General features: G+C 51.3%; 1 protein-coding gene across 1 annotated transcript in view; it reads right to left on the bottom strand.

Annotated features, from left to right (window-relative positions):
* Positions 1 to 1,147: 1,147 nt before the first annotated feature.
* Positions 1,148 to 22,966, bottom strand: part of ASTN1 (astrotactin 1) — a 177,039-nt gene continuing 155,220 nt past the window's right edge. The window contains exons 17-22 of the mRNA XM_077824003.1: positions 9,281 to 9,549; positions 8,475 to 8,608; positions 7,571 to 7,722; positions 5,733 to 5,868; positions 3,770 to 3,870; positions 1,148 to 1,335 (exon numbers count right to left, since the gene is read on the bottom strand). Of these exons, the coding sequence (XP_077680129.1) occupies positions 1,148 to 1,335; positions 3,770 to 3,870; positions 5,733 to 5,868; positions 7,571 to 7,722; positions 8,475 to 8,608; positions 9,281 to 9,549 (980 nt within the window). The remainder of the gene's footprint in view (positions 1,336 to 3,769; positions 3,871 to 5,732; positions 5,869 to 7,570; positions 7,723 to 8,474; positions 8,609 to 9,280; positions 9,550 to 22,966) is intronic.

Genomic DNA, 22,966 nt, shown 5'->3' on the forward strand with positions numbered 1-22,966 from the left:
AAGCCCGGCAGATGCAAGCCCCAGTCCCACTTGAAGGTAAGATGTGGGGGAGGGTGGAGCTGGAGCTTGGGGTGAGGGAGAAGGTGGCTATGTGAGCGCTGTGGTTCCCAGGCCCACCTGCATCTCCTAGACCAGGGCTGGTGGTTGTGGGTTTGTATGGGATTTAAAGCCACCCTGATTTTGGTTGGGTTCTGAGCACTAGTTCACCCATTCCACGGTTGTGCCTGAAGGTGAAAAGCTCTTAGTCCCATGGCCTCCTGTCTGAGCTATCCCCTTCCCCTGCTTCAAGCTGCCTGCAGATGCAGGCTGGGAAATCACCCTGCCAAAGCATATGCGGGAAGACACTGAGCCAGCTTCAGCCCGGGGCTATACAGTCTTCTGCTGCTCTCACCCAGCATGCAGGACGCCTCAACAGGTGAACGGTTGCCATGGGACAAGGTGCCCACAAGCAGATTCACAGATGGCCAGTGAAAGGGTGAGGGCTGGGTAGTAAGGGGATGCGTTGTGAATACTTGGAGCTACAATTCAGAGTACCCAGGTGGGGGCACAGAGAAAGGAGGTTAAGGGTCTATGGAAACAGCCTTGCATTCACCCTGACCCCAGGGTTCTGGTCTCTGAGCTCTAGCTGGCGTTCGTCGTGGGATAGAAGGGGTCCGGTCCATCCCTGCACTGTCCCCTTTCTCGGAGAATCATTCACCCAAATGTAATCTCCTGAACTCAGTAGACTCAAGGATTGGACTCTATGGTGCCTAAAAGCCCCTCTTCTCATGGGTTTTTTATTGATCTTCCTTCTTCTCCAGTCTCAGGAAGTCACATCAACAAGGGTCGAGTTGGCCAGGGAGGGCTGGGATAGTGGACCTCACCCTCTGTTTCTTTATCTTTTACAACCACATCCTATCCAGCCCAAGACCCAGTCTGAAGCTGTCCTTCCTGGGAAGTTGTGGCAGTACAGATGCCATGTGCCCGAGTCCTCCCCAGGGCACAGCAGCAGTGCAGTTTGTAACTGCAGTGAGGCCTGGATCTCATTTTTGGCCTATATGTGCCACAGTAATACAATCTGCCATATCTAACCTTTCTAACGGTAGCTAAGTCTCAGGGGTGTGTTGGTCAGGCAGAGCTGCTACGCTAGCAGGCATGGCTATTAGGCTTACCTGGGTCCTAATTCATCTTCACACCGCCAAGTGAACTCCCCGAAGTTCTCATAGTGCTGGTTGTAGTGGAAGAGGACCCGGTGCAGGCTGGGCGAGCCCAGGTCCAGCAGAGTGTTATAGGCTGTCTGCTGCTCCTTGCCGCTGGTGTAGCCATTGAAGAGATTGTAGATCTTGTCTGCTATTTCTGGGTAGGATGACAGAGAGGGCTATAAGTGCGTTTGTCAGAGAGAAAGGAAATGTAGCCTCAAACCAGGTCAGATATCAAGTAAAGAGCCCTGGGGCAAAATTCTGGACCCACTGGAGTCCAGAGCAAACTCTTACTGACTTCAATAAGGCCAGGATTTCCCCCCAGGTGTCCTGGAATTTACTCTGTCACCAGGACATATTCTAAAAGGAGGGACAGTGGAATACACAGGATTTCCCAGACTGGTCCCTCTAGTCCAGTGGCATGCCTCTGACAGTGGCCAATACCAGCTGCTGTAGAGGAAGGTGCAAGGAACCCTACAACAGGCAGTTATGAGATAACCTGCGCCCAGGTGAAAATGCCTCCTAACCCCCATCACTCAGGCTGGCTTATGCCCTGAAACAGGAGGGTTTCTATTCCTGTCAAAGCTCATGGACTCTGTATTTTTCTGTACTAGCCATAGACATGTCCAACCCTTTGGGGACTTTTCTAACACTTCACCATCTGCCAGAACAACCAATGGGAAGGCAAGTTTCCATCCACTCACCCTCCCACTGGCCTCAATCCTAACCTGGAGGGACTCCAGCCACAGTTCCTGCAATTGTTCACACCCTGGTCTTTCTAGTGCAGGGGTGGGCAAACTACGGCCCGTGGGCCGGATCCAGCGCATAAGGGGTTTGGATCCGGTCTGCGGGATTGCCCCCCATGGTGCCACAGGCCCCGCAGCGCTCTGAGAAATGGCTGGCACCACATCCCTGGGGGCAGAGAGCTCCGTGCATTCCCCTTGCCTCCAGGCACAACCCCCCGCAGCTCCCATTGGCTGGGAATGGGGAACCGTGGCCAATGGGAGCTTCGGGGGAGGTACCTGGAGGCGTGGCAAGGGCAGCACACAGAGCCTTGTGCCCCACCTCCCCCAGGAGCCACGCAAGGACATGGTTTTGGCTGCTTCCCGGAGGGGGGTGGCATGGGACCAGGGATGCAGGGAGCCTGCCCTGGCCCCAGTGCGCGCCGCTACCACCCTGGAGCCGCTTTAGGTAAGTGGCGCCGGGTCAGAGCCCGAACTCCTCCTGCACCCCACCCTCCAATTCCCTGCCTGCACCTTGCACCCCTCCTGCACCCCAGCTCCCTGCCCTGAGCCTTCTGCTGCACCCCGCACCCCCGTGCACCCCAACCTCCTGCTCTGAGCTCCCTGCCACACCCTTTCTGCACCCCAACCCCCTTCCCTGAGCCCCCTCATACACCCCGCACCCCTCCTCTGCACCAATCCCTTGCCCCGAGCCCATTCCTGAACACCGCACCCCCTCCCACACCCCACACTTCCTCCCACACCCCAACCCCCTGCCCTGGCCCTGCATACAATTTCCCCACCCAGATGTGGCCCTCGGCCCAAAAAGTTTGCCCACCCCTGCTCTAGTGAATCAGGCTTCCAATTACTGCTGGCTCTGGTGCTCGGTTTTTGGGAGAGAGACCATGCTCTGAGAACCGCAAATGGAAGATGCTGTCTATTGGGACAGCAAATTATTGCTGTAATAATGGGAACAAGACCACGATCTGATGCCTGGGAGAGGCCACCTAACTGACAGCCATCATGTGGGAACCACTTGATTACTGCTGAATGGGATCTTAACTAGTTTATTCAGAAGAGTAGGGCTGTCACCCCATCACCAGTCACCCCAACCCACACTCAGAACAATGCTTCCTATTACCTCCCACCCAAGTGGAATGAGATGTTACTTTTAAACAAACACACTCATTCCACCTGCACAATCTAGTTGTATTGACCTGATTCCCACTGCCTCTAACAAGGTTCTGTTCCAGTATAATCAACAGAGAAACAGCCATGCATCCTCTGGCAATAATTCCATCAAGAGCTTCCAAAGTCCCCTTAACCCTTGAGATCTGACGCATGGAGCCCCAAGATGGTGCTTCGTTCTCGTCACGCTTTATTGCCATTATTTATTAATGCAGTGCTGTAGGTAGGTATGGACAAAGATGACGACAAAGGCCCAGAAGCTCAGAGATGTTTAGGTGCCTAGTTCCCATTGAGGATCTGGGCCAAAGTTCCTACCCCAAGGGTCTTGCAGCCTGAACCAGACAGATAACTGGGGATGGGCTGGATCTGGGAAGCTTCGCCCCAGATCCAAACACCACCAGTGTTTATGAGAGTGTTCAGTTCTGGAGATTCAGGTGTGCCTGTTAGAGATGCCAAAAGCAACTGGGGTCTGGATTCCACCCAATTTCAGGGCCGTTCATGCTTAAGGTTTGGCTTGGGCGTATCTCTTCAACTAGCCCAACAAAAAAAGAATGGGGGTTCACCTGCTCTATGTTCTGCTTAACCATGCTCTGACAATCCACTACAGTGAAGTCCAGCATGTCAGACAAGGGCTTTGCCGGGGAGAAGGCAGCACCCCACCTTAAGCACCCCCATTGTTACCTTGAGCCTTCACGTCATCTACCACTGGGCAGGGGGTCTTGACCGTCACATCACTTGACCTGGAGCGTCTCCCTGTGTTATCAACTCCCCAAAGCGTGAACCTGGGGGACAGGGGAGATGTTATCACAGCACAGAGACAGCAGACAGACTGGGGAATCCAGAGCTTACACACACAGGTGCACACGGCAGACCCCCATCAGGAGGAACATATGCAACTAACTACCTAGGAGATATGGGGCTGTCCTACCATGCATGTCACTTCTCTCTGCTTGACACAGGTGCCCCAAACTGGCCTGCGCTGCTTTTCCGTGCAGACCCAGTGGGAGGTGAGAACTCAATACAAGAGGCTTGGCATCCCCTTTACAGCACAGTGACCTCAACCTAGTGCAGGCAGCTCTCTGCTGGGGCTGGCACTTGGGGCACTGACAGCCCTGCCAATTCACAAGAGCCCTGGCGCATGATGCGGAGCAGAGCCCTGGCCAGCAGCAGGGAAGAGCCAGCTAACAGATGAAGAGCCCGCCGTCTCCATCCTGATGCCATCTGAGGTGCTCACTGTGCGTAAACTCCACCCTGGGCCCAGCCTTGGAGAAGGTGATAAGGAAGGAACAGAACAGCAGCCGCCTTGGTGCAACCGCATCATGAGCCTCCTCCACTGCAGCCAGGGCAGCACGCCCGCCTGCCCCCCTGCCCCTCCGGCTCTGGGAGTGGAGCTGTAGGTAAGTCAGGCATCAGTTCAGGCGGCCAGTGAGAGTCATACTGTAGGCCTGGCAGAAGGTGAGGCTGGACAAGACCACCAAGCAGGTGTAAGAAGGGCGGGAGTTCAGGATCTTTCCAGCACTGTCACACATGCTCGGTGTGGCTGCTGCTGGGCTTCCCATCTCTGAATCTACGGAGCACAGCGTTGCCATCAGCAGCTGGGTCACGACTGCAAATGGAAAATAACCCTCCGGGGCAGGTGAGGGGGATACCCACATGCTGCTGTGCCCAGATTCCCCCCCCCTCCCCCCCACACACTGACATCCCCGGGGGATAAAAAAATGAGGGGAATGCACCCTTCGCAGCCTGTGTAGGCCCAGCTCCTGGTGTACAGCAGGGGCTCCTTGCCGCTCACAACCTCTCTGTGGGCCACCCTCCACCCCAATCTATTTCAGAGACTCCCTCAACCATGGGGCTCTGGGTGCCCCTCATTACCTCCTCCCAAACCAGGGTTCCCCATTCTTTCTCTGACCATGCTAGCTGTTCTGCATGCCCCACATCCTTAATCACTCCAATCTCCCCCACCCCCCATGTGCCAGGGGCTTTGTCTGCCCCTTCCCCTATGCGAGGGGCTGTGTTCTCTCTTCTCCCGCATGCCCTCCTTCCACCATTATTCCTTCTGTCTAGGAGAGCAATCATTCAGGGTGTAAGCATGTTAAATCCTAGTGGGAGGTAAGCACAGATGAGGTGGGGTATCATTAGGCTGGAGACATTAACAGGTGCCATCAAACAGGTCTTTGGTCTTCAGACAACTGCAGAGGTGCATGAAGCTGTGGCTGTGCTGAACAGCTGATGGGGCTCCATCCGTTTGTCCCCATTTTGGTTTCCCCATTTTCCCAAAAATCAATAGAGTTCTGGCCCTTGAGCTCTCAAACATTTCCTGGTTTTGATCAAATGCGGCATTCAAGAGTTATCGTGTCACCGACGATAACTCCTGAATGCAAGCTTAGCCAACAAGCTTGGCAAGCTTGACGATGGCAAGCTTAGCCAACAAGGTGGTGATGATGATTTAATATTTGTGCATAGTTCCAGAAGCACATCCAGCATGAAACAATTGGGGGGGGGGTGCTTGCCATGCAAGGGGATGGAGAATGAACGCTCCCTTTCTCCATGCTCCCCCCCCAAAAAAAGATGAGGAGTAGCCAATCAGAAGTGGCAGTGCTTCTCACAAGGTTGGGCGTAGCCAATTAGAGGTAGCGTCACTCACGTGTAGGTGGTGTCAGGCTCCAGGCAGCGAATGACCAAGGAGATGGTGGTGGACAGCTTGTCGGGTACTTGTGCCGGCATCGCGCAGGGGGATTTGGCTCCGGAGATGATGTCATCCACCAAACTCAGCACAGTCTCTAGGGAAAGAGGGGAAAAAGGAGATTTTAGGCAATTATCTTCCCATGCCCCAGAACCTGAGCAGGGGACGATGGGTGAGGAGAGGCTACAATGGGTCACAAGACCGACCAAGCGAGCCCAGTACCTAGTGATGGATCAGAAATTTCCTGGAGGGTCAGGAGCAATGAGGAAAGGACCTTGTAACAGGGCTATTCGTGATTTGGACTGGTGCATTGTGCACTGCCTCCGGTGTGACATTAGCCAGTTGGGAGCTATGGAAGGGGAGAAAATGCACTGGTGGGAAGGGTAGGAAAAATGTTTATGTTGCTCTTTTGTCCTGCCTTGACCCCGAGCTGCAGCACATGATCAAGGCTCTTAGGCTGGTGACCTCTCTGCTAGGGGGCAAGTGGAAGTTCTGTGGAGCTTTTTCAGGGAAGGAGAAGCCTTAGTGTCCCTGTTGCAGACAGAGAAATACAAATAGCCTCACAATCACTGAGTCTCCAGCGTAAGAAGTGAGGATGGAGACTGGTGTGATTGTGAATGAAGGTTACCTGCCTATAACCGGATGCGTGGTGGTCCCTGTCTGTATTCCACACGTGGGTGGGGATGCATGCCTTGCACCCGAGGCTGGAAATGCTAACAAGTGGTGTCCGTTGGCCCGCACAGTTCTCCTCGTCCCCCAGACCGAGGGAATAAGAGGCAATGCAGGTTCCTTTTCTTACCACGAATCCAGTAGGATCGGAAGCAGAGAGGAAGGAGGGCAGGCAGTGGAATACAGACAGGGACCACACATTTCAAAGAACCTCCAGTTACGGCTAAGTAATCTCCACTTCTTCTTCGAGCGCTGATCCCTATGTGTATCCCACGTGTGGGCGGTGGGCAAGTGTAATCTGTCAGGAGGGTGCAAGGATGCTGGCAAGACAGATGTGTTGAAGCACTGCAGTTCCCACGGCTGCATCCGCAGCAGAGGCCCGAACTGGTGTGTTCTGTTTTGGGAATGTCCGACTGGAACTCCAGTCTGCCGCTCTGCATGTGTCCAGTAATGGTACTTCCTGCAAGGAGGCTGTAGAGGCAGCGTGTGCTCTGGTGGAGTGATATGTGCGAACTGGGGTAGCACACTACGGTGCACCAAGGAATCCATTTAGAGATTCCCCGAGAGGAGATAGCTCATCCTAGTGACATTTGTACTATGGCAACAAATAACCTAGGTGATTTTCTGATCGATTAGGTTCTCTGCAGGTAGAACGCTAAGGCACATCTGAGGTCGAGGGAATGAAGTCTCCTCTCCTCAGCAGAGGCACAGGGTTTCAGGATGAAAACAGATACGGGGAATTCAGAAGTAAACTTGGGGAGGAATTTAGGGTGCAGGCTTTCAGACCAAGAAGAGACAGATTTTGGAATGCCGCCAGTAAGTGAAAACAGACAGTTATGACCCCAATCCAGCCAAGTATTTAAGCGTGGGCTTAAAGTTAAGCCAGGGCTTCAGTACTTTGCTGGATTGGGGCCCACCCCTCCCCACTGAAAGCGCTCTGCTCTTGATTTCAGCCTTTGCTAACAAGCCAATGCTGCAAAAGGCAGAGCTGTGATGAGGGTGTTCCTCATCCATCCGGAAATTAACTCTACCGGCTGCTGGTGCCACCCCACCCCCAGAGCAAAGGAGGAGCCCGAGCAAAGCCCAGTTCGGGCTGCTGGAGGAACAGCACCTTCTGTCACTGCCCTCACCGGTCTCCACTTTGGAATGATCCATCCGGTCGGTGATCTTCTCCTGACGGATGAGGTAATCGACGATCTGCACTCCGATTGGCGGCTCTGAGTGCTCCCATTCCATCACCACCAAGGTGCTGCTGGGCTCGTGCACGGTGGAGAGCTGCAGCCTGAGGAAGAGGGAAAACCAGGGTGGGTCAGGCCCTGTGAATAGGCAGCTCCTGCCCGCTCTAATGGCACCATTCTTTTCTTCCCAACCCTCTTCAGTGTGGGGCGGGCTCCACCTGTTGCTCCCTCTGAGCTACTGGAGACTCACTGTCCTCTGCAGCCACACGTCACAGGCTGGGTTATGCCCTGTGCCTCCCAGGAGGCAGGGCTGTGAAGACATGATCTGTAGGGTAGGGGGCAAAGGTGATTGGTGACAGCCTTGCATGGCTGCCTGCAGCCCAGATTAGCCAGTGTACAGAGCACAAAGCCAGCTGCTTCCCCTCCTCATCCAGCCCATCTTGCGCCTAAGTTGCTCCCGCACTGGGGTCCCGTCCCCCCCAAACACTAGTTTAAAGTAGGAAAACTGCAGCACCAGTCAAGCCTGGTGTAGTTTTCCTTTGTGCAGACATCCCGCTGATTTCTGAGACCGCCCAGCCCTGCCTGAGGAAGGCAGCTGTTTTTAAGTGAGTGCTGCTGAAACCTTTCTGCCATACTCAACTCCCCCGCCATGCCAGGAGGTCACCCGTCGGGATCAGGGATCAAGACCTTCCACAGGGTGGAGCGGGGGAAGCTCGAGCTGCTGCTGCCACCCCAACTTCCAGCTTCACGCTGGTTCTGGGCCGCTGGCTCCGGCACCTTGCACCAGCACCAAAGTTCCCTTCAAGAGAAATAATCTCTGCGAAGGAGAGGCAAAATCAGCGTGGGAGAGACGTACACTGGGTGTGGGAGGGGCGCGCAGGCCGGGAGCCCGTCGGCACCAAAAGCACTCGAGTCGCACCGGCACCAGTCTTCGATGACATCCCCACTCCCGGAACACCACAGGGTGCTCATGGTGGCCTCCTGCAACAGCTGAGATAGAGAAGGAGGGTTAAGGCGCGGCAAGCATGAATGCTCATCACCCGCTGTGCCACTGGGTGAACCCTCATCATCCGCTGTGCCACTGGCATCTGAAAACCTGTAACTTTCTGTGCATGCCTCTCCCCACACAGCCCTGAGTGCACTGCCACAGCTGGGAGCTTGGAGACCTCCTAGCGAAGAGGGGACACAGAGAGACGTCAAAGAGGATGGGGGCCGTTCACGGGGCGGGGCAGACGTGTTCAGCCTTCACCCATCTGCAACTGGTTTCAAGTGGCAATTGCTGAGCCAGGCCTGGGTCTGTTTACTCCCGCGCATGCTGAATGGTGGCTGGTGCTCTGACCTGATAAGCTAGATGGCAGCGTGCCAAGTGCCTGGTCACTATGGTGACCTCACCCAGCCCTGCAGAGGGAGATGCCTGTCTCTGGGACGCTCTCTGGCTGTTCCTCACCACTCGCCACGTGCGCCACGTGGCAAACACCAGGCTGGCTCAGGAAGAAGAGGTGGAAAGGCCAGTGGGCAAGTGGCTGTACTGCCAGCCGGCCATACCACGTGAGGGCTGGCTGTCATTCCAGGCCCGCCAAAGCCATTCACTGCTAATAACCTCAGCTCAGCCAATCACCAGCCTGCCATATTCTACCCCTCTCTCAGCAACCGGCTCCTCACCCTCTGGGTTTGGTTGTGGGTGACCAGCTCATAGATGGGCGCTGCTTTGGTGACCTCCAGCAGAATTGGCTCGGCCGGCACGTCCGGGCTCGAAGTCACATGGCAGAGCGGGCATGAGGAAGGGCAGCGGCCTCTGCTCTGGCACTCCATGCGGACCCCAGCTGCCATCCGCTTGGTGCCCGACTCGGACAGGCTGGCGACGTATTCGGGGAAGGTGAGAACTTTGGGGTCCCGCTCTCGCTCCTCAGACTCATCAGAGGGGGAATTGCCTGTGAAATGAGAGAAAGAGGGGGGAGCGGAAATCAGGCCAACCCATAATGCCCTCACCTGTTCTCCCTCTACAGCCCCTGGCTCTTCCAGTACCACAGAAGGCCACACTTCACTTGGTAATCGGGAAATACTGACCAGTACCGGGTTTATAATGGCGCCATGGTGCTGGGCCCAGGCTCCAAAGGGGCCCAAGCCAGCCCGCCCCCTCTGCTTGGGCCGCAGCTGGGGTTGAGAGAGCTGGAGCCCCGGGCTACCTGGGTGGGGCTGCTACCCGCCCCCAGCTCCGCACTACCAGGGGATGACCCTCCCTGAGCTCCCCATGTCGTGGCCAGGGGCTGGGGCTGGCCAGAGGCGGATTTACAGTAAAGCGCAGGTGCCCTGGCATGGGGCCCCGCAACGGCAGGGGGCCCCAGGGCCGGGCAGCTGTGGGGGCAGAAGCTTGGAGATGAAGCTGAGCACAGGTCCCCACTAACTCTAAATTCGCCACTGGGGCTGACCCCTCCCCCACAGCTCCCCACGCCGCAGCCAGGGGCTGACCCCCCCCACCCCCGAGCTCCTCATGCTGGTGTCAGGACAGGGGCTGACCCCTCCCTCGCCACAGCTCCCCACACCACTGCCAGGGGCTGGCCCCTAACTCCCGCCCCAAGCTCTATTCTACCTGCAGCTAGGGCTGACCCCCCAAGCCCGGCTGCCTGACACCTCACCTTGCCCCCCGACACACGTTCTGCCATGTCCTGCTAGGGGGGCGCACCAGACTTTTTTGGTAAACTGGCCATTTGTTCATTTGCTCTTGCCAACTGATCAACTGCCAACTAAATGCCCTTTTTTGTCAAAAGTGTCAGGATGGCCAGGACAGAGCTTAAAAAGGGAACTGTCCTGGCCAAACGGGGACGTATGGTCATCGTATCTCCAGGCAAGTGGGTCCTGAGGGAGTCTGTCCAGGGCGGGACCAGACCCTGACCTGGCTAATCACGCCATTCCCGAGAGGCCGGAGTGATTCCCCAGCCTGGCACTGGACCGGTCCTGGCCGCACTGCCAGCTCAGCCTGGCAGACGTCGTCACATTCCAGCAGGGCCGGTGAGTGTGGCCAGGGTGTGAGGGAGTGGGTCTCTGAAGGTGTGTATGGGGCTGTTGGCCAGTGGGGAGTCTCTTGGGGGGCAGTGGGGGAGGTCTGTGTGTTGGGATGCTGAGCAGTGGGGGGTCTGAGTGGGGTTCTGTGTAGTTGTGGTGGTGGGCTGTGGGGAAGTGCATTGGGAATTAGCGTTGTGGCTGTGTGTGGGGGTGCTGGGCAGGAGTGGGGGGGCACAGTATGGGCCCACCCCCAAGGGGAAGCGGCACACTGGCAGCACAGGGCTGGGCAGGCCAGTGTGCATCTGGCAACTGCCAGTTAGTATACAGTGCCCTTGCACTGGGCTGGATGGCCCCACCATCCTATGCCCCATTGCCCCTGGCTGGCCACAGATACTGACTGGTGATTAGAGCAGGGGACCTGGCATCATGACCTCAGAGTTCCTTTCCCTGCACTGTCACTGGCAAGTGACCTAAAAGTCTCTGTGCTTCCATTTCCCCACATCCTGGCCTCTGGCTTGGGGTTTGCTTCCCTGGCTGCTCTCTGCTCACAGGCAGAGCCTGAGTCCCCAGGCTATCTGCAAGTGGACTGAATTCCATCTGCAGTGATTAAAATCTCCACTGTTGGGAGCCTTTCTCCTGGGGTGAGGCGGGGGGCATAGTGAGAGTTAAGGTTTATTCTGGCTTCCATTTGGACCTACTTTCACATCCCAAGACCTTCCTTAAAAATCCTCCTTTTGGGATGAAACGTTCCATGCTTGATCTCAAGCCCAGGAGTAATTTTTGTTAGGTTTGAGGGAAATCCTTTTAGCCCTCTGTGGGTAAGAATGGAGTGAAAAGAATAGATTTTTTTCAACTTAAAACATTAACACTTTTTTTGAGGGGGGGAGCACTATTAATTCAAAGCGAGCATTTAATCAGTTCTCATTCCACCCACTAGAGGGCAGTGTAGCACAGAGTCTCCACATCATGCATTTCACTTTAGGCTTTTATGTAAGACAACTAGGAAGACTTGATCCAAAGCCCACTGAATTTAAAGAAAGGGAACTTAGGATCACGACCCCTCCTTTGGAAATTCTGGCATGAACCTCTCTGTACCTCAGTTCCCCCATCTGTAACATGGGGGATAATGACACTGACCAACCTTTGTAAAGCCCTTTGGAATCTAGGAGTGGAACACACCACAAACCATTATTATTAATTGGCTTGGCAGGATTCATAGTTTCAAAGATGCTACAGCCAGAGGGGACCACTGTGATCCTACAGGAGGTCAGAGTAGATAACAGACTTCCCAGAATTAATTCATGTTTGAACCAGAGCATGTCTTTTTTTGGAGGGGGAGCATGTGTGTGTGTGGGGGGAATCCAACCTGGATTAACAGATTTCCAGTGATGGAAAAATCCACCACAATCCTTGCTAAGCTGTTCTAGTGGCTAATGACCCTCATTGTAAAAAAATGGGCACCAACTTTTCAGCATGAATTCTTCCAGCCTGAACTTCCAGCCACTGGATCTCATTATACCTTTGCCTTCTAGCCTGGAGAGCCCATGGTCAATTTTTTTTTATTTTTATCTATTTCAGTTTTTCACAGTTGCACAAAATTATGAGTTTTAAGCATTTTTTTCTATTTGTATTAATTTAAATGTTCACAGTTGCAAGCAATTATGGGGGGGTGTTAAATAATAGTTATTTAATGACAGATGTTGCGATTCAAAAAGTTAAACCTTTACAACTGTTAAAAACACAAACTGTCAACATCAAATGTCAAAATATGCCAAGTAACTATCTTTCAATCAAACTCTAGTAAGTAGTTACTTTGCCTATCCGTAATGGTCGATCATCATTGATGGAGATGTTCTTTCATCGGTTTGTGTTTATACGGTGAAATCAACATTTACTGAAAAAAATCTAATTGTGCCAAGCCTAATTATTCAGTATTTAATAAAAACAGGACTTGCATAAAATGTTAATAGCCAAAAAGGAGCACTGTAATAGTTATAAAAACCATCTTATTTTCCTCCCCAAAAGCCTCTCTCCTTGTTCTCTCTCAGAAATCTACCTGTGACACTTGTTGGAAAGGTGGATAAAAATCACTTATTAAAAATAAATATATAAATATCTGATTTTTTTTTACTTTAAATCATTTTTTAAATTTAAAATATGATTTTATTATTTAAATAAAATCAGCTTTTGACAGCAGTAGCCTCTTCTGCAGCTGAAGAGAGAATATTTTCTTCATTTCTACTTATTCAGTTGGTTCAGTTCAATGACTAATTCAGTCAAAGTTGAGAAACTGACTGGCATTTGAAAAATCAGTAAAGTTTGTTTTCTATATCCAATCAATAGCTAAAAACAAAGTACAAGAGGATGAGATCTACTAATTCTAAAAATCTTGCAGACCAGTTCCTTCTCAATCATTAGTCCAGTCATGATCTAAAGCAGAAGGGAAAGAGGGAGGGTAGTGGAATACAGACAGGGACCACACATCTTGAAGAATGTCCAGTTACAGGTAAGTAACTTTCTTCTTTGCGAGCTGGTACCGATGTGTACTCCAAATGTGAGTGACTGGTAAGCAGTCGTCATCGGGGGTGCAAGGATGCAGGCAATATAGATTACTGTAATACTGCCGTTCCCAAGGCTGCATCTTCAGAAGAGGCTTGGACTAAAGTGTCATGCTTCGTGAAGGGATGGATGCAACTCCAAGCTGGCACCTTACAAATGTACACCAGGCAGCCACCAAAGGTTTGGGAAACAGATGAGGATGGTGTCAATGATGGCTTGCAACTCTTGAACGTCCTGTCAAAAGTGACCTTTAGCTGGTGGATGAGGTTGGGTGGCTGACGTTGAGGTGGATGGAGCTTCATACCTCTTTGCAACATCTGATAATTACGTGGTGGTTCATATGGTCACTGGTGGTAGAAAGGCTGTAGAAAAGGCATTGTATATACACCTGTTTATGATGTTCCTCCCTTGGGGGCATAGTATAAATGCCTATGGAGTGGAGGGTTGTCCTGGAGTCATAACTAGTGCAAATACTTGACTGTCTTTTCAATAAAGCAATTAGCTGGATCAAAGGGCAAATCCTCCATGTTGTTCTGAACCTCGAACCCTGAAGAGAGAAGCCATGATTCATGCCACAATAATACTGTGGTTGCTCTAGATGTGGTATCGGCCATGTCAACCACAGCATGGAATCAAGTTATTGCCATGAGTCTACCCTCGTCAACAAAGGTTTGGGAATTGGGCCCTTTCCTCCTGAAGAAGTTTATCTTTAAACTCCAAGAATATGAAGTAGTTCATAAAATCATACTTGGCTAACAGGGCCTGGAAGTTAATGATTCTAAACTGGAAGCTGGTAGATGTGACCGCCTTCCTCCCCAGAAGATCAAGGTATTTAGTGCCCTTGTTTGCAGGGGTGGTCTTGGAGTGTTGTGGCCCAGATTTTTCTATAACTGCTTGTGCTACTAGGAAGTTGGGGGCAGGATGGGTGAACAAAAATTCTGCCCCTTTTGCAGGGACAAAGTATCATCTTTCAGCTATTTGGGGGATAGGGATGCATGACGCAAGCATGTGCCATAATAGCCTGGCAGAGCTACCTGATTTGGACATCCTACAGCCCAGTGGACCCAGAGTGTATGCTGCATGCCATTAACTTCCTCAAATGGGATCTGAAGTTCAGATGTCACCATCTGCAAGAGTTCTTGTATTGTCTCTGGTCATCAGGTGGGAATGGTGAAGATGGGGCAATTGCCACATTGTGGGAGGATGATGATACATACATCAGTAACGCTGGTACCAGGAGATCTGGGTCTCGAGATCTTTCTCCTCTGTATACTTTGGCAGAGCCTGTTGTCTGGGGGAAGAGGGCCTGTGAGACTCTCACACAGATCCAGGGTGCCATGCATATCCCATGGACCCCAACACGGTCAGCATATTTTGAAGGCTGGTTGAGGGGACTCCAAGGCATCAGGTACCAATGGTCTCTGGAAGGGTAGTTTTGTCTGGTTGGAGGACGGGTCCAGAACAGTCTGGAAGCCCTGTCCAGGCTAACCTTTGTTCATGGAGGCAATGATTCATCCTGGACATCAGATTGAGGAAAAGGTAGAATCTGGTTCCACAGCAGTACTGTCACTGCTTGCTTGTGGATGGAGTAGGGAAGCAGCTCTTTCTCCCTAAGGTGGATTCCACTTCTGGTGTTGAAACATCGCTCAGAAGGACTGGACCCAAAAGCAGAGGAGATTGTGGGTGAAGATATCCCCCAGGGAGGTATAAGTCTCAATCCACCCTTAAGTGTGAGGGTCCTGGTAATAGGTATTGTTGGATCTGGTGTATCCATGGGCTTAGTGGTTGGTGGGTACTTACAGGATCGGGCTGGTACCGCTAAAAGAGAAGAGTTCTGCCTGGAGCTCTTTGTCAGTGCTGGCAGATGCTGATTCTTCAGTTTACTAGCTGGTACCGGAGTTGGTACCTTTGGCTCCTTGCTCCTGAGTGCCTTACCCTTGTGACTGGGAGGCTTGTGTGGGCCTAAGTTTTTAGGACTGGAGTATTAGGACTCACCTGATTTGGAAGGAGTCGGGAGGGATTCTTTCTCTTGGGAGCAGATCTGGAAGGGGATCTGTTCTTGTGTCTGTGAGAGTGTCTCCTACTCTCATAAGAACCCGAGACAATGGGTCTTTGGCTTTATTAGATCTGGCCTCTGCTCCGAAGCTAGTGCTCGGAGGAGCGCTGTCGACTGGCTGCATATGACTGGGGTCTCATACCTTTGTCCATCAGGTACTTCCTCAGACAGAGCTGTTGTACCCCTCGGGTCCGGGGAGGGAAGGAGAAGCAGATATTGCACATGGAGGAGATATGAGCCTCCTCAGAGCAGTAAAGACAGTGCTGGTGGTCGCCACTGACCGAGACTGAGGGAGGACAGGAGAAACCGTTCTTAAACCCAGAACTCTGGGCACAGTCCTTCTGGGCACAGTCCCACTGAGGGGGGAAAACAGAGAGGGTCTCTACACTAACTATAAAGAGACTACTAAAACACTAAGAACTATATACAATTATGTTTACAGATAAGAGAGACAGTGCAAAGATATCTACAGACACAGAGGATTTCGAATCAAGCCATGTGGTGGTAAGAAAGAACTAGGGAGACAGTCGGTCACATCTCTCATTATCCCCTCAGTGCTGACCACGAGGAACTTCAGGGCAGAGGCATGGACTGACAGACATTACTTGCATGATTTTCCAGTCTCAGGCACATGTGGTGGAATACACGGGTGGAATACATATAGGGACCGGCACTCAGACAGAACCACATCAATTCAATTCACTAACAACAGATAATACTTCCTTCCTAATACTTCACTTGGTTTTAAATACAAAATATATTTTGATGATTACTTTTCTCTTATGTATCCAGCACACTTAAGGTAGGTTTACTTAACCAATAACAAACTAATTTAAAATGCTGGTTTTGTGCATTTTTAATTGAAATCTAATTTCCAGCCAAATGAGTCTTGACACAAATATAAAGTAAAAAATTTGTGAAGTAAATAAGCAATGTGCCATTCACCATTTTCCAACATAAAAATAGGTAAAAAATACGAATCTGAATGAATAAATGTGTATAGACATAGTGTATTCTCCTGATTAACAAAGAGTAATACCGCATTTGATGAAAAGGGTGTATTTCACTGTGAATAAATACCTTTTAATGGTTACCAACTAAAAAGTATAAATGCAAAACAAGATTAAAATTGCTGATTTAAATCAAGGGTTCCTGCTTGTTGATTTAAATCATGATTAAAATTGCTGACTGATATCACTTTAATTTATATCAGTCCGCTTTGGTGAGGGAAGCAGAATAGTTTCTTAACGCAGTGTTTTGGAGAGTTCCTACGATATCAAAGTAGCTCGAGATACTCTGAAACGTCTCTGCTTGCTATTAACCAAGTACACCTATACCTAATATATTCAAGGGCTAAAACAACCTACAGCAAAAAGACCACTAGGTGGTGCTGTGACGCCATGAATTGTTCCAGGCCTGGGACTAGCATATGACAGCAATGATTTAAAAGACCTATTTAAGATCAATTCCACTCCTGCAGCAACGTGCAGTATAGTTCCTCCAAAAGCTCCTGGATCAAACAGCAGAGATGAGCTGCAGGCTGATATTAGGCAATGGGCTCATGTCCTTGGAAGCGGGACAATCTCCACTAACGAGTGAATCAAGTGAAGTGTCTTTCTTTTCAAGGAAAGTTTCTATCGAATAACACAGCATGGGGCGAAACAGCCCAATATACCCAGGGAGAAATCTTCAAATGAAACTTCTTGATTGAAAAGAAAGGCAGAGAGCTTTTCTTGCCATTGCTGCGCTCTGAAAATATGAGGCCAGATTTTCAAAAGACCTCCACACCCAGCAGCTCCCCATGTCTGTGTGCACATGTTCTGTATGTGAGCTGCTTGGTGCCTAGACATCCGAAAATCCTACCGGGGCGGGAGATCCGTATTAGATGCTGGGCAGACATAGTGAGTGTCCCTCAAAGCTCAGGTGTGGAGAGTCCTAATCTGGAACAGGGAACTAAAGAGAAGAGCAAGGGCTCCATCAAGGAGGTGCCCAGGCACCAGACAGCTCTCCCTATCACCCCGAACAGCAAGAATGTGCTGAACTAATGTACCTTCTCCAGCACCCAACGGGGCCCTCCTTCAACTCCTACTGACTTCATGGGTGGGGGGGTGTGCTTGGATCTGAGGAGACAATTAGGCCCTGATGCCTATTAACCCCTGGTCTCCAGGGCTTTCCCTCACCTCTGCTTGTCCTTTGTGCTGCAGCTGGGAGCGAGCTGCAAAAGGGTCTAGGCAGGGTTGAGAGTGGTCTAGAGCATTGCAAGGGCAGGTGGGTGCTGTTCTGGGTGGGTGGATGAGAGAGAGAGAAGGAGAAGAGATGCAACACACGAGAAGGAGAGGAAGAAAGCTCTCCAGCTTCCTTGGCTTCCACCCATCAAAGACAGCAGCTGTGCCCAGCTTCCTGCAAAGCCAAACAAACCCTGGCAGTGTGATTCATAGCAGTGTGCTTCGGGACTGGCAAAGCACATCTGGCATCTATCTGCCGAGCGAGAACAAGACACGGAGAGAAGTGGAACTAAGTATCCCTGCGGGATTCAGGATGCTCTAATCTCTGTTAACAGTGGGGGAGGGAGTAGTGCGGGCGAAGGGCTGGCTGGGGAGCAGCTACCTGCTTGTTCTGGGACTGGATCCAGATTTTGTGTACATATATGACTCTGAACAACACCATCAGTGTAAAGAGGGTAGAGACAAGCCAGGTTTGCAACGCCCAGAGCGGCGTGGGACAAGAGAGGGTTGGGACCTGACTGCTTCTGCCTACACCTGGAGGTAGTGTGTGAATTTAGCACTGAAATACAGCCAGGCCACTGGTAACAGGAGCTGGGGCTTCTTGGCAGATGTGGGACATAATGAAGGGCACATAAAGGTCCAGAGGAAGAGCCCATCTCTTTCTTTTCCCATCAGCTGGACTTAGCAGTTGGATCCCACAATACTTTTGCCTTACAAACACTCTGCTAACTCTGTCTAAAAGCTGTTCATCCTGTTGCTGTGCTGGGCAATGTCTGTAACCTATAAACGATGCTCTCTAAAGGCATCTCACCTCTAGCTCCTTGAGCTCTTGGCCTTCCCTTCACTTCAAACAGCCACATCACTTCTCTCAATTCTGTCCCTTTGGGATTTTGAATAACTCACCGAGTTGCCCTTCTGCATCTCTTCCTTTCCAAAGGACATAACATCCTAGTCAATACCCAAGACCCTGTAGTCCTTGACACATTCTCTTTGCCCTTTGCAGTAGATTCCCCATTTCTACGATGACCTTCTCCCAATACGATGACCTCAGTGGAACACAGAATTCCACCCAAAATCAGGCAGTCAGTGGTCCGGATTCACATGGGACTGTCCTGATTTTGACCAGGCCATCCAATAACTTTGCTAGCAGGACATCAAAAGTGTCCCTGAAACATCTCTAAGGATCTCTTGCGTTACAGCATGGCATGGCAAGGTGACGATGCTGCTTGAGAGATGGAGATATTTTGTAAACTGATGGCCCTGATGCAGTGGTAACAGAGTCACAACAGTGGAGCAGGGCATATTTGCCCTTGGGGATGATCATGTTATTATTTATTTACATTTAGAATAATGCAAAAGTTCCCATGCACAGGCTCTGAGCTCCCAGCTCATAATTTACAAACACCAGCTATGCAGGTCAGGAAGGTGTCCTGTTCTACCAGGGAACAAGATCATCATCAAATAGTAACTAAATAAGTGGCTATGGTAAGAATCATTTCCTTCAACCTGTCATAAATGATCTGGAGGATGGTGTGGATTGCACTCTCAGCAAGTTTGCAGATGACACTAAACTGGGAGGAGTGATAGATACGCTGGAGGGTAGGGATAGGATACAGAAAGACCTAGACAAATTGGAGGATTGGGCCAAAAGAAATCTGATGAGGTTCAACAAGGACAAGTGCAGAGTCCTGCACTTAGGATGGAAGAATCCTATGCACCGCTACAGACTAGGGACCGAATGGCTAGGCAGCAGTTCTGCAGAAAAGGACCTAGGCATTTTGGGATGTATAAGTAGGGGCACTGCCAGCAAATCGAGGGACGTGATCATTCCCCTCTATTTGACACTGGTGAGGCCTCATCTGGAGTACTGTCTCCAGTTTTGGGCCCTACACTACAAGAAGGATGCGGAAAAATTGGAAAGAGTCTAGCGGAGGGCAACAAAAATGATTAGGGAACTGGAACACGTGAGTTATGAGGAGAGGCTGAGGGAACTGGGGATGTTGAGTCCACGGAAGAGAAGAATGAGGGGGGATTTGATAGCTGCTTTCAACTACCTGAAAGGGGGTTCCAAAGAGGATGGCTCTAGACTGTTCTCAGTGATAGCAGATGACAGAACAAGGAGTAATGGTCTCAAGTTGCAGTGGGGGAGATTTAGGTTAGATATTAGGAAAAACTTTTTCACTAGGAGGGTGGTGAAACACTGGAATGCGTTACCTAGGGAGGTGGTGGAATCTTCTTCCTTAGAAGTTTTTAAGGTCAGGCTTGACAAAGCCCTGGCTAGGATGATTTAATTGGGGACCGGTCCTGCTTTGAGCAGGGGGTTGGACTAGATGACCTCCTGAGGTCCCTTCCAACCCTGATATTCTATGATTCTAGGTATGTTTTTAAGGTATTTCCACGATCAAAACCAACACCAGCCTATCTAGCAGAACTGGAACATAAAAGGGTTTGGGATATGGAGTGTTTGACTCCTAAGCTGATGGTCAGAAACCACGTCAAGTCTGCAGAGCTCAGAAGTAATTCCCCTCCAATAGCTGTTTGATAACCTGTGTGAAAGAAGCGGTGGTTCCCATCTTTGCTAGCTGAGATGGGGCCAGCCCCAGCTACATGAGAGACAGCCTCGCCCTCCATGGCTGTCACCTGTCACAACAGCCGCATCACAACGAGTTTGAGAGTGACTCACCTGTGTGCAGGAGCAGGGGCTTTCGCAATGACGGCCCCACAAACATGGGGCTCACTCCTGGGAAAGATCAGGATGGCTGAGAGTCTCGTCGCCTTCAGAGCAAAAGGCAAGGACCAGTGTTTTGAGACAGCCTTCCCGCAACACTGACCCACACAAGACAAAGACCAGCCCATACTAACAGGGGAAGGGAGACACACCCCTGGCTTTATACATGACACCTCATTACTCTGGGAGACACCTGGATACCATATGATGAGAGAGACATATGATCAAAGACAGAGCGAATCGACTTCCCAAGTGTCCACATCACAAAAACCACCACCGCAAGTGGTACTAGTCACCCCTGCCTTGTCAGCAGGCCAGTGGGGTGAGAACGGAGGGGAAGTACGTAGCCAGGGGCAGTGCAGGGACATGCACGGTGCTGCTGACTGAGCTGTACCTGCTCTGGAGAACGAGAGAGGACTTTTGTCTCCAGGGCTGTCAGGCTGGCTCCTCTAACTAGCAGGAAGGGCCCAATCCTGCAGCGTCAACAGGAGACGAGAGAGCTCGTCACCTCACAGGACGGAGCACTAAGGCCAGAATTTTCAAAAGAACTCAGCTTCTCTTTGGGCCTCAAAACAAGTGGCTAGATCTTCAAAAGATCTCATCCCATTGGATGCTGGGAGCTGCTGAAAACCCACCCGCCAATGGCACAGAGGGAGCTCAACTGCTGGGCGCTTTGGACAAGCTCACTCTTATTATGGCCTAAACGAGAGCAGAGCTCATGAAAACCTGGCTCCGCACTCTGTGGAAAGGCCCTGAATTCACACAGAGAGAGAAGAAAGAAAAAAAATGGGGAACAGAAGAAGACAGGTTCTCCAGTTCAAGCTGTCAGAGCCGCAGAGGGTTGGAAGATGTCTCATTCCAGCCTCCCTTTGCTTTGCTTTGGGAATTAGCTCTTTCAATTGTGCACCTTCTCTCAGTTATCTCGGTTATTCTCTCGGTCTCCATCATCCTCACAGTCGGACCCACATCACTCCTGGACCGCGGGGTCGGCTCCTGGACATTGCCCTCCTGCTGTGCCCGCTCCGCTGGCTCTCCCCCGCTTCCAGGGGACCAACAGCTTCTGGCTATATCACTTGCCTCAGTGACTCACTGCAGTCCTCAGTCTAGCCCCTTCCTCCAAGGGCAAACTGCAGTCTGGCTTAGCCACTCTCATCACTGGCAAGTGGGGGGGTGGAGGGAAGTGGGAGGGCCCAGGCCTGCCTGCCTGCTACTCTGGGCCCTGACCCAGGAACTCTCTAGCGGTAGCCACTTACTGTCCTCCTCCAACTCTCCCTTACTGCTTACTTCCCTGGGCCACTTCCCCCGTAGCCCCAGCACCTTCTCTGCCCCATTGTGTCAGTGCCCCAGTCTGGCAGTCGTCAGCCTAGAGCTCTCCCAGCCTCTGCTGACCCAGCCCAGCCCTGCTCTGCTTTGCTCTGGCTGGGGCTCAACACACCCTCTCTGGCTTGTTTTAACCCTTTCCATGCCAGAGTGCGGCAGCTACTCCACTACAAGCCCATACTGTTGGGCGGGGAGGGGGGGTGTCTGACATGGGAGTGGGGGCTTGTTCAGCCTCAGGAAGAGACAAGTCTTGCATTGCTCGGCGGTGATGGTTTTAGAAGCTGCCCTGATTATCGGGCTACTGTCCTAGCCCCCTGAGCTAAAACACTGCTTCCTGCTCATACACTCAATGAGCCGTGGGTACAAAGCAGAGGGACATGGGGAGAGGGCAGGTGATTTATTGGAACTATTATGGATGGTGCCTCTTTGTACAGGCAGTGGGGAGAGTCTCTCAGACTGCTGGAGGGGCATCGAGAAGGCAATGTGAATGGTGGCAAGAGCCTCCCAGTCTGAGAACATGGCATCCTTCCCCCTCCTTTCACTTGGCCCATGAAACTCTTAGGCCCCTCTCCAGCCTGTATTCACCTCACCCTGCAGCAAAGGCCCGTGCAAGCCTCTATGCCCTAGAGGTGAAGTCCTTTCCACAGGACACCACATTTCCGCTCAACGATCCCTAGGTGGAACTGAGCCCTAACTGCGCCCTTAAGAATCTTCCTGGCACCTCTGTTCCTCTTATCTCGGAGTACCTGGGACAACAACCACGAACCAAACAATGACCACGAGAAGCAATCGGGAGATCCGCGGCATAACAGCTGCCTGGTGGGGAAGCAGCCAGGAAGGTGGGTGGGAAATTGAGGCTCTGACTTCACACAGAGTGCTGAGGCTGCTATGCGCCTTCCCCAGCTCCAACAGCAGCAGCAGCCTCCGCCACTGGCATGAACACTTGGTATTAAATTTATAACAGAAACCAATTAAAAGATAACAAGAGAACACAAGAGAACATATGCTCTGGATCGCAAGAATTTAAGTGTTTTTTTTTAAACAACCACAACCTCCAGCTATCACAGGGGAAGTTTCAGTATTGTTTCGAAAGGCCCACAAACTATTTCAAAACGCATCTCTCCAGCCATTAGAGACTAGCTGTCATAGGCGAGGTGATCGGTACAAATGGGGAGGGTGGGATGCATACGATGACCCAGGAATGCTCCATCTCTGGGTGGGTTGGGACAGGATCTCAAATGAGTATTTTGCTGCATCTGGAGTATGTTTTCTTGCTCCCTACAAACATAAGCAGGTGGCTTGCAGGCCTATGGATCTTTAGAATGATTCCACACCTTTCTTTTCCAGACTAGGCTAAAACTATTTTGCAGCAGGCCTCACAATGAATACTGGCAGGTCTCTTACTACTTAGCAGTCACTGCAAATGGACCGCATATGTACGTAGATCCAATCAGCTC

This window comes from Eretmochelys imbricata, chromosome 8 (assembly GCF_965152235.1).
Source record: "Eretmochelys imbricata isolate rEreImb1 chromosome 8, rEreImb1.hap1, whole genome shotgun sequence".
Lineage (NCBI taxonomy): Eukaryota > Metazoa > Chordata > Testudines > Cheloniidae > Eretmochelys > Eretmochelys imbricata.